Source organism: Larus michahellis, chromosome 6 (genome assembly GCF_964199755.1).
Source record: "Larus michahellis chromosome 6, bLarMic1.1, whole genome shotgun sequence".
NCBI classification, from domain to species: domain Eukaryota; kingdom Metazoa; phylum Chordata; class Aves; order Charadriiformes; family Laridae; genus Larus; species Larus michahellis.
Genome location: NC_133901.1, coordinates 23351351 through 23365516, shown reverse-complemented (window position 1 = coordinate 23365516; position 14166 = coordinate 23351351). Strand labels below are relative to the sequence as shown.

The following is a 14166-nucleotide window of genomic DNA, read 5'->3' as shown; positions in this document are numbered from 1 at the left end:
TACAGCATCCCATTTGGTCTCCAAAAAAGCAAGATTCTCTCTCAGATCCTGTGTTACTACTGTCAGCCCTGTGCAGATATTGTGAACATTTATACTAGACTCTCCTCCTCAAAATGTCTAGGGATAGCAAAAAGGGAATACAGGAGTGCAGGGAAGAAAGGTGTCTTTTAAAGCCACGATTCCTGAATTGACTCAGAGCAGCAGACGACTCTGGAGACTGATGGTTGAAACCAGTGTTCATCTCAGACACCTACTGTCAGTTTGGTTTCATGACAACTTAGCATTACTGGACTATAAAGAAAAATATGCCGAAGTTTTTATCAATACAGTACCAAGATCTTGTCCATGTGCTCGTTCATTTCCTTGTACAAAAAGCAGTGAATAGCCAACATAGATCTGCGATGTCCCATGTGGGCATGAAGGAATCTTTGTTGATTGACTATGCCGGGTAAAGATAAAACCTCTTCTTGTTGGACCAGCAATGATAGAACCTGGTGATCCAGGTAACCCCTGTAGACCTGGAAAGCCAATCAGTCCGGGTTCTCCTGTGGAGAGAAAGAAATATGACTGCAAATATTAATTTTTTTTTTTAATTTTTACTTCATTTAAATGAGTGGAACCACTTGAAAGCTAACAAAAAAATTATCAATAAGAAGATACAACTTGAAAATTGGTAGTATTTGTTGCTAGATGTATTAACTCCTTCAGACCTAGCTCAGGTAGCTTTTACATTGCATAATTTCATGGAATAGTGAGGTATTTTAAAGAATCACGGCCATTTTACCAAAAGAGTTGTAAAGTAAAAACATTTTATGGTGACTAAATAAAAATATTTAGTTCTATTTTGATGTTGTAAAAAGCCACACTCATAGCTAGGGATTTCAAGTGGATAAATACATGTGATTAATAACAGAGGAGCAAAGTCAAGGCATATTTTTGTAAATTATTATTTCAGTTGTGAACATATATCTGTTAAAAGCTAGGAATGTGCTTACATGTGTTTGTGGCCCTAAAGGTACTGTACATGTTACAGAACCTCAATACATGCAAGAGAAAGGATTTAGAGAAACAGGAATACAGTTTATCTGCAAATTCAGTAATAACGGTCAAACATAGATGTCTGCTTTCCTGTACCTCTTTGTCCTGGAAATCCCCTGTCTCCTTTTGGACCAGGCAGTCCTGGTTGACCTGGATGACCAAAACTTCCTGGTAAACCTTTTAATCCTTTAGGTCCTGAATTGCAATCAAGAAAGATACACAATCATATAGCAGTAGTTACTCTAGATTTTAATAACTGTTAATGAATAAAGTTAAAATCCTCACGTAAAATGTAGCTGCATTATCAGGATGAATTTACTAAGTTTTGAGACTGTCTGTAGTGTTACTGTCACCATATTTCCTGTCAGGATAATTACAAGGAAATACTGAATGTATTGCAGAAAAATATTCCAATAAATGTTTAGAGAAATCAGAGCAAATAGCTTTTTCTTTAGCATGTGTTATACAATAGAAATATTTCAAAAGTATAGTAACAGGCCATAATCATATTGGTCACAGTTTGTAATTCTATTAATTACTTTATATTTTTTTGAAAGCAACTTTAAGGAAAGCATAGAAAACAATTCTTTAGTGCTTGTTTTGTTATGCTGGAGGCAACTGCCATTCCTGAGTGGGGCATGCCTTCTGGCAAGCCTACCCCCTTAGGAGCTCCCTTCCTGGGTTGGAAAGCTGTGGTATTGAGAAGGGCGGGCAAGTACCCACTGCACATCAGCCTCATCCTACCTGCTCCTTGCTTCCCCATTCCTCACAGCCGTGGCAGGCTTCGCTTCCAGTGCCAATGGAGAAGCAGCCAGCCTCTTCTTTCCCTTCCCATCCCTAGGCTACAACAGGCAGAATCACTTTGTAGCACATCTAGAATACTTCTATTAGGTGTGGTAATTTCCCCACCCCCAAATGACAAACATCCTGAGCATGGTTCTGGTTGTATAAATATGGCGGATGCTTTGATCCAAGTTTACTTTTTATGCCATTATTTTGCTTAGGCTTATGTTGAGGGAGAATCTTGCTCACTGACTGTGAGGGAGGAGGGCAGATGGAATGGGACAGGTTATTAATATATGGTTGTTAACAAGGTACAAAGAGTTATTTTTAAATACGGATAGGTATTTTTAAAGACACATCAATTTTCTATGCAGAAGCATGTTTTCCCACCAAACCAAAACATTCTGCTAAGCAGCACACACAAGCATGTACAGAGATAAAAATATAAATGACCTTGTAGTCCAGGAATCCCTTGAATTCCTTGATCACCTGGTGCTCCTGGGATTCCTGGCAGTCCAGGAGGACCCTTGCTTCCTGGGATGGAGAATATTCTCCCAGGGACTCCAGGTGGACCTAGCAGCAAAAATATAATGAAGAGCTATTGCTTTATGTTAAAAGAAAGCAAAGAAACTACAAAACAAAACAAACAAATCAACGTAAATCTGCTGGTATTAGAATGAGAAGGGTTGGTTACCACGCTGGCCCTTTGGTCCCCTTGGTCCTTCTACACCTTGTGGTCCAGGAGGTCCTCGATTACCCTTTTCTCCTAAAAAAGGAAGATCGAAGATATGCCTGTTTGGTTTAAAATGTCAAAACAACTGTCAAAGTTTCAGAGGCTTATTTAAGAGTCTTGCATGATCTATGCAACCTTCCCAAAGAGTAACGCAGCCTGTAGACTCATTTGAAATGTGAAAGTGGACTTCCACATCTCTACTGTTACTGTATAATTTATAGCCAAGTGTATTCAGTTTACAAGATGTTTTCATACCTATCTTCATATAATGGCTGGTCCCATAAACCTAGCTTAAAATCTCAACTTTAGACTACGTCCTTTTATCTTACATGTTTTTGTCACTGAGTTTACAGGTCAAGCGCTGCTTTCAGTGATGCTGTGCTGTTCAGCTCCCTTTAAACCCTACTGTCAGTTATGCTGATGGGTGTTAGGAGGGTTGTATAGTTTTTCAAGCGTTTCCAACTTAATAACCCAATTATTTTCGCTGTACAAAAAAAGAGTTTACATTCAGATTACTCTCCAAAGCTCTGCTGGAAATAAAAAAACCTAAAATGTATTTTATTATCAAGTCAGGAGGTTTGACTGACCATGCCATGAAATAAAAGCTTTTTGCTTAAGAAAGTACAATTACTTATGGTGACTTTTCAAATTAGAAGAAATTTAAACACACACAATAATTTACATGGAACACAAACCAGTAGGTTAAAAAGGTAATGACAATTTTGTGTGACTGTAAATCATGCAGTTGGAAAATGAGAATACTGGAGTCATGAAGACCTATATCAGACTTAAATCACTAGAAAAACGTCTAAATTAAAAGGATTTTTAGACAGCTACTGATCCAACCTAACCCTCAGGAATATGAAATTAATGAAGCCAATACATTTAACAGTTCATCTGCTGATAAACTGGTAAATAAGATTATAACTGAGACTATTCTGACAGCAAACAGAGGACCCAGTGCTCTGTGTATAATTATGATTAAATACTCTTGACTTCTATAGCTAAGAGCCAAAAAGTCACATCATCTAGCAGTGGTGTGGCATTTCTTACTAGCAGATTCAGTCCCAAAGTCCTTACACGTTATTAGTCACTAAGGACAAACTTGTTTTGAATTTGCCTGCAATGGAGGCCATCGAAGTTTCAGCCCTTCCTCACTTAAACATCAGTTTGGACATATCCATAGCATCCAACTCAAAGAAAATGTTCTCTTAGTGAACGCTTTCATTTATAGCTGACCTACACCCTGCTCTTGATGGAAAAACCTCGTCTCTAGGACCACACCTGGTACTATTTATTAAACACATACTATTATAACACAAACTGTAAAGGATTGTATTTAGCACAGATGCGCGTATGTAATAAATACATTAATACCTTTTACACCTGGGAATCCAAGAAATCCAGGGTCCCCTCTAGCACCAGGATAACCTGGTCGACCTTCAATTCCCTGCAAATCAGGTAACACCAATAATAAACATGAAGCAGCATCTGCACACTATGATGTACATTTTCTTTTTTCAGAATATTCAAAGCATTATGTTCACAGAATATGCTACAACTAGAATTATCTGCTCCACTTATGAGCATGTTAGAAATAGTCATATCATTGTTAATGTTATTCTGTAATACAGAATGGCCAAGGAAATGACATGCCAGAAATTCGCAGTAGTTTCTTTTTGATCCACTTAAGTCCATAAAAACCGCTTTTTGTATCCATTTTAATATCTTTCTTCTATTAGAAGATTTTTTTGGGAGGATGTGGGTTTTTTTTTTTTGCTTTGGTTTGTTGTTTACTTTTTATTTCGATTGTCCTGGGTGTTATTTTCACGGTAAGAACAAAATTAACAATGGAGCGAGAAACAAACAATATTCCTTTCACTGACTTTTGGACCGGGAGGACCAGTGTCGCCGGCTGGGCCTGTTGACCCTGGTATGCCATCTGCCCCTCTAACGCCTTTGATTCCTTTCATGCTGAGAGTGGGAAGACCAGGAGGCCCTGGAAAACCAGGAGCACCTGTACAGAAACATCAGAGTAAGTAAAGACTACTGCCAACAGCATTTCACATACATTACACACAATGCAGTACAACATTCAACAACTCTATAATGGTACTCCTGTTTACCACCTCCGTAGTTCCCAAGGAAATATAGCTATTTTTTAAAAATCAACTCATTTTTCCTAGCCTGCTAATTTAATCTGAGATCAGAGCCGAGTTCTTGCAGAACTCTAAAGCACTACAGTTTTTTGAATATTCTCTAGTTGTAGTTGTGACTGTAATCACACTCATGCTATCTCACTTCTTTAAAGTTGGATCTCAGCTGCCCTACAGACTGCATGGGAAGAAAGCAAAATAATGCAATTGAGTGGGCTGCAAAGCTTAACATTATTTTAATTTACACCATACTGCATAGACCCATCACGGTGTTTGCAATGGTAACATTGCATTAACTGGTAAAGGAACTACCTGTTTAGTTATGAAACTCTTGAGGGAAGACCTCTTTTAACCTTTAGTTCTGGACAGCCTGAATTCTGCTTTCAATTATCAGTGTATCATTTCAGATAAATAAGGAGTTATAACACACCTGGTCTTCCATCTGCACCAGCAATACCTCTATTCCCTTTTTGGCCAGTAATTGCCATGCCTGTTGCGCCTTGGAATCCAGGTAACCCCACTAAGCCAGGAGGTCCAATGGGTCCTTGATCACCTTGATGACCTTTCATACCTGGTGGCCCAGGAAAACCAGGCAGTCCCATGTCCCCTTTGATTCCTGCAAAGTATAAGTATTACATTTGGGGAAAGCTGTCAAGATGGTAAGATGATGTGACGACACAGAATGTGGGTATTCACTATACAGCAAAGGTGGAATTCAACCTCTGTTTTTAGTACAGAGAAGTCCCCAAAGACACCTTGCTACTGTAAAGCAAAATAGTTGTGAGAAGACAGGACTAAGGTAGTGTACACACCACTCTTTTCTCTATTATTTTTTTTTAAAAAACCCTCCACTTCAGAGATTGCTCATAAAAAGGAATAAACTTGAGAGGAGGGCAAAAAGACCAGAGCAGGGAGTATTTCTTTTTATGTAAGCAGAAGAAATGCTTCTTTGAACATCAGAACTGGCAAATCCTTTTAAACTGAATTCCAGCTAAAAGCACCAATGTGAGTACAACAAAATAAGAGACTACTCCAAAAGATGCTGTTCTAAGGTTGATCTTTGCGTGCATGATCTATATATGGAGGATATGAAGACAGAATTCTTTATTTTTTTTTTTAAAGTCAAGCAAATCAATGGATTTCTACCAGTATTAGAAATACAATGCAAAACCTAAAAATTGGGAAGAACCCCCTCAGTCAACTATTCATAAATATAAAAGGGGAGATGAACAAAAATGCAATCACTGTAGCTTTCTTACAGCATACTTAGTATTTAGCAGCATTATGTTTTCATTAGAACATACTGTTAATCAAATTGTGCATCAAAATAAAATTTCAAAAGCTCTAGAATGCATATATCACTTTCACAAAACCACAGAAGTTAGCTTTTCTGTTCCCTTTTTAGAATAGTCTTAAATTTACAAGCAAGAACTCTTGACATTTAATATATAGCACCAAATCACTCTTGATTTCCTCTGACACTCTTAGTGCCATTTCAAGCATCCAAAAGCAGGAGGCAACTTGAAGATGAAGATAATGATTCTGTTATTTAAAAATTAAGCTTTTGCTTTCTGAAAAGACAACTCACCTCTACGACCAGGAACACCTCGAAGGCCAGGGATTCCTCTCCCTGGTGCTCCTATAAAATATTAGGACATGTCACACTCAAAGTCCTGAATAACTATTAGAAAACATCATAGTTGTCTAATATTTCATACATTTCTTCAGAATTCACTGAATCAAAATGTAGATTTTAGTTATACATAAAATATAACTTATGACGAATCACATTTATAATAGAGTAGTGACAGATGCATTTGGGTTGTTGACAGCACGTACAACAGTTACATAGAAAAACCTGTGTAAAAGTGAAAAACCTCCTACTTATAAACTTATCTTTGGCTCTACAGAAGCTCTTTATTAATCCTTCCCAAATAATCCTTGTCAATTTAACTAGGGAAAAAAACCAATTGTAAAACAGAATGAAAATATTTCACTGGTGTTACCTGGTTCTCCCTTTACTCCTGGGGGACCAGGCATACCATCCTGACCTTGATTACCCCTTTCACCAACAAGTCCTTTTCTTCCAGGGTCTCCAACAGCACCTGTGAATTATAATGGACCACAATCTCATTTTCACTTCTATTATTTTGCACTTCAAAGGGAGAAGATAAGAGTGCCCTTTATTAAAATTTAATTAGTTCAGCTACTTCAGAGATAGATGTAACTGTGTTAGTATATGAACATTTGTAAAAAGCAGCATATACATTTTATTGAGCTCACTGGACTTCAATGGATTTAACACCCCCACTATTTTCACAGGCAATAACTTCCTGTCTTTCAAAGACATTTTAGGACCCTGCCTTTGATTTAACTCATGCTGGTGGGAATCCACACAGGCAGTGTGGTTTCTCTACCTGGCTTTATTATAAATTCAAAGTGTCTCTGAACAGGGAACTCTGCCAATTAGTCAGTGCAAGTTCACTAAGTCTACAAAACCACAACATCATAATTTTGATGAGGATCTCTAAATATAAGAGCATCCAATGTGCTTTTTGAAGACAATAACTGGCACTCACTTTAATAAAGTCTGCATTGCATACCTCTCTGTTGCTGCATATTTACACACTCCCCCTTAGATATATTTTGAATAGTTTCATCTTTTCTGTTGCTTTAACAAACAACTACAACTCTCTCCCTTCTTTCCACTCTAATTCATTTTCCTCTCCTCCTCGTCTAGCTACATCTTAGTTTATTATTCTCATTTAGGAGATAAAACAAGCCTTTCTTACAATTGTGTGGATATAGCATCTTAAGACTTCTGGATAAAAAAAAAAAAAAGGGCAAAAAGCTTTACAATAGTCAAACAAAATTAAAACCTCTTGCCTCAGCTAAACTGGTAACATTGAAAACAGGCTGTTAAAGACCTTAGCTGGAACCAGAGAAAGTAATCAAAGCCTTGAACTAACATAAATGGAGGCTGCAACTGCATCAAATTCTAAAAAGCTCAGAACAAGAACATCAACTGCCTCACTACAAAGAAAATAACAAAGCAGGGGGCAGTGATTTGGGAGAGATGCTATGTACCATACCAGGAGGGCCTGTAATGCCCTGTTGTCCTGGGCAGCCCTGCTGTCCTTTGACACCAATATCTCCAGGAGGTCCAAGCTTCCCTGTAATAAGAAAGAGTGTGGGAGAGGAGAAAAGGCATTATCACTAGATCCAGACTCAGTCTGAGAACTTTCCTATAATTTCTGCTTTGGACAGCTGTGAAAGATCTCCAGGTGACATAAGCTAGCCTGGCTGCACTCACTACAAAGGAGCTGTTTAGGTTTACAGCAGTCGAATATTAATGTGTCACCCCAGAGGCACCCTGTGTAGTTTATTAAGAAATTATCTTCTTCTAGAAGCATGTCAACATCTTGCCACTCCTCCAAACCAAAACATACCTGGGATTCCTGCACTTCCAGTTTCCCCTCTGATCCCATGTGGTCCTGGTACTCCTTTATGACCTGGATGACCTTGGGATCCTTTTTCTCCTTTGCTGCCCAAAACTCCCGGGGGGCCTGGATCTCCCTGAGAAATAGCAGTTGCACAAACAGGTAAAGAATCGCCTGATGTTAAATATGTTACATTCCATATTCGAACAACAGAAAAATCATATGTAATTTTAAAGGTTAAGTGTAATCATGGTTCATTATGATTTTCAGACAAAAATCAAAGTAAACTAATATGAAGTCTTATAATAGCCACTGATCCTTTAGACATAGCTAAGGAAAAAAGATCTTTCTTTAATCTGTACAAACCAATTTAAGTCTTTAGATGTTTTCACCAGCACGTAGACTTCCCTTCAGATTTATTCTAACAGCTCCTCTTTTGATCCAAATGTACATTCCCTACATAATATGCAGCTATACAAAATACTGAAATGCATATTTTTCCTTGAATTCGTAGTGACTTTCACAACAGTAATCTCATTGTGGCTACTCAGCTAAAATAAACAGTCAAACAGGTAATTTAGACAGATTACAGGAGTTACAGTACAGTTTGCAGCCTCAACCATGTATTTCAGATAATCTTATATGGAAAAGGACTCCCAGTTGTTCAACAACCAGAATATATGGAGTAAAATTCTATCCAGTTGACTTAAGAAAAAAATAGTATCTTTTAAGTTAGCAAGATATATTATTGAGCATAATATATACTGAACATATATTGCTAAGAAAAAAACAATTCATCTAGTGTAACGATATTACTAGACTGTCAAAAACCAACAGTACAATTTTAGATTACAAAACTTTCACACTTGCTAAGATTATATTTTTCTGTACTTTTTCACGTACAAGTATTCCTACTGCTGACTTTTTAAGTGCAAGTTCTTGTTTTTAATGGATTAGCAACTTTTAGAGAAGAAAGGTATTTCCAAGGTGTTCCATCTTTACAAATAAGACACTCTTGCACCAAGAGAAAAATGAAGTACAATGAACTCAAGAATTTCTTCTGAGTAATGACACAATAGAATTTTCATATTTCTTACCACTAACAAATCATCTACTTCTGCAAACTCTGCAGCTCTTGTTTACATGTTGTTCTGTTTCTATAGTCAAAGGCTCTGCTCGTTGCCTAATATGACAGTGTTGCCATTGCCTTTATACCTTTGGACCAGGTTCTCCTGGAGGCCCAGCAGACGGGTACCCAGGATCTCCCTTGTCACCTGGAAAGCCACCATAGCCTGGTGGACCAGGGTCACCTGATGGTCCTGGAAAGCCGGGAGATCCTTTCTCTCCATTTGGACCTGGAAAAATACAGATACCGATACCATTCTTAAAAGGATCATAATTGCATGCCATACCTTATGTTTTGTGATTTACTGCTTGTATATTCAGATATTCATTCTTCATTAAAGTAATTTACACAGCCAGGTGATTTTATTTCTAAACACATTAAAAAGAGGTTCTCACATGTGAAAATACATAAACTAAAGAAGTTATATTTCATTTAGAGAGAGGGAGAACTGCATTCTGCAAGTCAAGCAAATGCTGGGGTGGTGAGAAGTCTATAGGTACTGCAAAGAATAAATCCCAGCGTAAGTATTGTGCTGTGTGCTTACAGAAACTGCTCAGATCTGTGCAAATGCTTCTACATAGCTCTATGAATTTGTAATATGATTGACAGAAAATGACCTGGAATTCCCATGTCCCCTTTGTTTCCTGGTGCACCTGGGAATCCTTGTCTTCCAGGAACCCCTGGAAGACCCATAAATCCTTTGACGCCTGTAAGACAAAGAAATAAGTGTCATCTTCACATGTTTGCATTAGACACTGGCTGGCTGGTAGAGCTGGCACGAATACAGAATCCTCTACTGCACACCTTGTCATGGCACCTTATTATTGTAAATCAACCTGCAGCCTCTTGCCCCAGACACAGATACAATTATCATTATTGTTGTCAGAAAGTCAAGGAAATAACAAGCATCTTATGTATCAATATTAAAATTAAGCTTTATGACCACAGCACTTAGGGTCAGCAACTGAAATATACTTTTGCAAATTTTGATCAAGATCATGATTTTGTATTTACACACTGGGCTCTCCTTTCATTGTCCCCCCAGGTTCAGTCAGGTTTCTGGGCATGTCACAAACACATTGCTACTTACTCATTATGCATTTCTCAGGACTGTTATACTCAAGAGCTTTTTCTTATATGGCTTAGGCACTTTTTTCCTACTCGCTTATCTTTCGCTTACTTTAGCTAAATTAGCATTCAGTTTAATGACTACAAGATCTCGTTGCATCTAGAATGTCCAGACATCTAAATTCCAGGGTACTAGCAATGCCTGAATGTTTATGCAGGTGAGGTCTTATTTTCTTCCATAAAAAGTTAGGGAATAGTGGAACATTTGCAGTTTTTCCTGTGATGGCTACGCTGCAATGACTACAAAGGATGTTAACGACAGAATATAGCAGTGATGCTATAATGACATACAGCACAGATAATTGCCATCATGAGAAGAGACATTTTGTTTACAAGTTTAAAATTATTTCTGATTGTTAGCATTTTTATGTATATATTAGATCGTGTCATATGGCTTTCTAGAAAGAAGTTATCTTAATCAAAAATACAGAATACAGAGAGGTAAAGATGTTTTATTAGCATTAATTTGAAAAAGCAGATGCATTGTCTTGCTCAAGGGTCAACATGTATCGTTACGTATGAAGTTATGGTAATGGCAGAGCACAACTTTGTAAAATAGCTTAGGTAGGTTTATAATTTATGCAGGTTCATTTTCAGTCTGCTTTTCACTGAATACCTGGTAACTTTCAAAATATAAGCCAAACATGCAGGCTTTGAAAAGGCAAATAAAATCAATCTGAAATTAAAAAAGCTCCTGAAATATTTTTGTGCACAATTGTAATGTTCGTGTTTTAGAATTCTTACTTTTTTTATAATATTGGGAATTCAAACTTCTCTTCACTCCTATAAATACCAATTTTTATTCATTGGCCTCATCAGCTTTTAGATTTTAAAGTTATTCAGGATTTAGTATTATTTTGTATTTATGATCCCAAACAGTGATCTCTATTTGGAAGGAAACAGAATCATCTGGCACTAGCTGCTATGACTTTCAAATATCAGTTTTTGAAATGATTCAGTTTCAGAATTGCCATAAAAGCTTCAAAGTTAATACAGAGAATGTACTGCTGCTGCTGGAGCGGAGTTAATGTGCTAGCAGTAAGGTAATGTTATCTCTGCTTTCCACATAATACAGCAGTCTTCCATATACATATTCCATACCTGGTAGACCAGGTACTCCTTCAGACCCATCAAGACCTGGGGGACCTTGCACACCGGCATCTCCTTTCTCTCCTCTTAGACCCATTCTTCCTTGAACTCCTAAAAAAAAGTTTCATTTTAAAAAAATATTATGAAACAAGATATTAGAATATAAGTTTATATAAAGTTTAAATTTTTTATAACTCTTAAAGCTAATGAAGCAGAAGTGCAGCATAGGATTTTCACTCTGTGAACACATATAAGCAAGACACAACCTCACAGTTAATGCCTTCTGTATTTCTCGTATAGAGACAAAAGGAAGTTTCTGAAAGTTTCCATAGGAAAATGTCTACACAAATAAATCAGATAGCTTTAGTTATGCATGTACAGCTCATATACAGAGAGTCTATATTAATATTGCAAATAAGGAATACTTCTGACAGTCAAGTATTTCTGAGCAGACTCAATTTCTTTGCAATCCAGCATCTAATTGGTAAGTGCACCCGTTTCACGTGTAAAAGCATGAATGTACAGCATATATGTATATAAGCCTCCTAGTACTCCTGACATATTATTACTGGTTTAACATTACAGTAAGAGTTTTTTTAAGCAACATGGACTTGTTAAAATGTAAATAAATGTTCGGTGTAATATCCAACTATCCCATAAATAAAAAGGCAGTTACAGTATTCACCAAAGATTATTTCAAAGCCATGAGAATACTCTCAATAGTAGAGTCAGTTTTCTTCCATGTTTTCGAGTCCACTGGAACTGCAACATAGATGACAACCCTAACTAGTTCTGAATGACAGAACAATGAACATGTACCTTTTAAGCCTCGTTCTCCTTTATTCCCAATACCAACCAAGGTCTCAGATGGTCCAGGAAAACCTTTATCACCTGGTTCACCTTTTGCTCCAAGAAACCCTTTTCTTCCTTTTAGTCCTGGGATGCCAGAAGAACCTGCAAGAAAACATAATGAAGTTTTCTGAAGAAACCTGACTAGACAATAGCATAAAGGAAGCAATGAAACTCCTGTCTCCAAGGACAACTACATATGTACATAAACATTCCAAATCAACAACCTAAACTAGTTTCTTAATTACTCCAATCATCAATAAAACATCTATGAGCACAGATTATGGCAAGAGATGGTAATTATTTCTTATCCTGAATATATGTATAATCTATTGAATAGATATAGTAATGATATTTGAAACACGAATGGGATGGGAAAAAGTAGAGCAAAAGAGCTCTCTGCTCTTCACTTAGGAAATCATCAGCCACTTTTACAAATACCAATGAAATAGAAAAGGTGGCAATTCAAAATTGCTAAAAAAATTAAATAATAATGTTCTCATTCAGTCTGTAGACTGCATACATACAGAAGCCAAAGATTTAACAAGACTGAAAGAAATTATGGTATGACACGCATACTCAGGAGTGATAACATACATCAAGATGGATCACAAGACCACTTCAGCATGGAAGTTTCTATATTCTACGTAATAATGAAGGCAGATACTATGGCCACTTGCCTCTGATACCCGGGATGCCTGGTCTTCCAATTGTGCCAGAGGGTCCAGGAATTCCTAACAGGCCCATTATACCTGGCTCTCCCCTCAAGCCTGTGGAATTGAAGCAACAGAAGCATATTTGTTAGTATTTGATCAGTGAAAAAGAGTATTACTTCAGAAACTATGCATGTGCCTGTCATTTAAGTGTTTAATTACTTATTTTATTTTTTCTTCATTTCTGTAACGTACTGTCTAAGCCAGTTTACTAGTCTTTAACGACATGAACAGGTCTTACACACAGACTAACCCCCAAACTACCTAGATTAGTAGCTGCAACAGCTTCTGTCAATGAATGAAATAACTGACAGTGAGGATAATGTAGCTGAGATACCCACACAGGGATGGGAGACCTGTCATGGGATGTATGGGAAAGGCACTCCTTTCTGCCTCAGGAGTTGAAGGCTAGCTGGGACACAACAACTCCCCTCAAATGACATCAGAAATCTATGTTTGCATAACTAAGTCAAGTACTATATGTTTATTGTTAGTGTTATAGGTTGTATATATAGAAAGGTACATACCATCTCCTTCTCACAGAATAATGGAGGATTTGATAGCAATGAAAAACTTAGAGAAAAGAAGCATTACATAATATTTTTTTATTCTACAAATCAAATTCGAACACGTTTCTGAGAAAAAAAAAGTAATACAGAGATTACCTACCTTACTTAAAGTTAGCTCTGGTTATCGTGACAGACTTTGATCTGACTTAACTCTGTCAGACTCAATATCTGAACTTGCTTTTTAAGAAAAAGATGATAGCATTGACAAGCTATCTGTTTGAAAAGGGATGTTGAGAAAGAACTAAACACTTTACACTTCCATTATGCTGGGGAGGTGCTTTAAATGTTAACTATTTCATGTCCTATTGCAAGGACATTATTGTACAGAAAACCATGTAAGGTAGCCCTCTGTTCTCAGAAGACTGTAACAGAAAATTCAGTACTATGGCACGACAGCCTCAAGATATGCTTGTCATTTAAGGAATGATGATTTATTTGTTTTCCATATAGATAGATCTCAGTGATACATGAAAGCTGTCGATGGAAAAGTATTTCAGCATCTTCAATTTGGAAAAGCATGACTGATACCTTTCTGCAGAGAC

The 14166-nt window shown here is 37.1% G+C and overlaps 1 protein-coding gene across 3 annotated transcripts in view; it reads right to left on the bottom strand.

The window, feature by feature from the left end:
• COL4A3 (collagen type IV alpha 3 chain) overlaps positions 1 to 14166 on the bottom strand; it is a 65915-nt gene that overhangs the window by 6251 nt on the left and 45498 nt on the right. For 2 of the 3 annotated variants that reach the window (XM_074591699.1, XM_074591700.1), the window contains exons 33-48: positions 13023 to 13112; positions 12313 to 12447; positions 11506 to 11604; positions 9894 to 9983; positions 9366 to 9505; positions 8160 to 8286; positions 7803 to 7883; positions 6717 to 6815; positions 6299 to 6349; positions 5141 to 5326; positions 4441 to 4571; positions 3932 to 4004; positions 2516 to 2587; positions 2275 to 2394; positions 1135 to 1233; positions 333 to 545 (exon numbers count right to left, since the gene is read on the bottom strand). In XM_074591699.1, the coding sequence (XP_074447800.1) occupies positions 333 to 545; positions 1135 to 1233; positions 2275 to 2394; positions 2516 to 2587; positions 3932 to 4004; positions 4441 to 4571; positions 5141 to 5326; positions 6299 to 6349; positions 6717 to 6815; positions 7803 to 7883; positions 8160 to 8286; positions 9366 to 9505; positions 9894 to 9983; positions 11506 to 11604; positions 12313 to 12447; positions 13023 to 13112 (1806 nt within the window). Of the gene's footprint in view, positions 1 to 332; positions 546 to 1134; positions 1234 to 1793; positions 1881 to 2274; positions 2395 to 2515; positions 2588 to 3931; positions 4005 to 4440; positions 4572 to 5140; positions 5327 to 6298; positions 6350 to 6716; positions 6816 to 7802; positions 7884 to 8159; positions 8287 to 9365; positions 9506 to 9893; positions 9984 to 11505; positions 11605 to 12312; positions 12448 to 13022; positions 13113 to 14166 lie in introns of those variants that run through there. The other variant, XM_074591701.1, reaches the window with a different exon arrangement.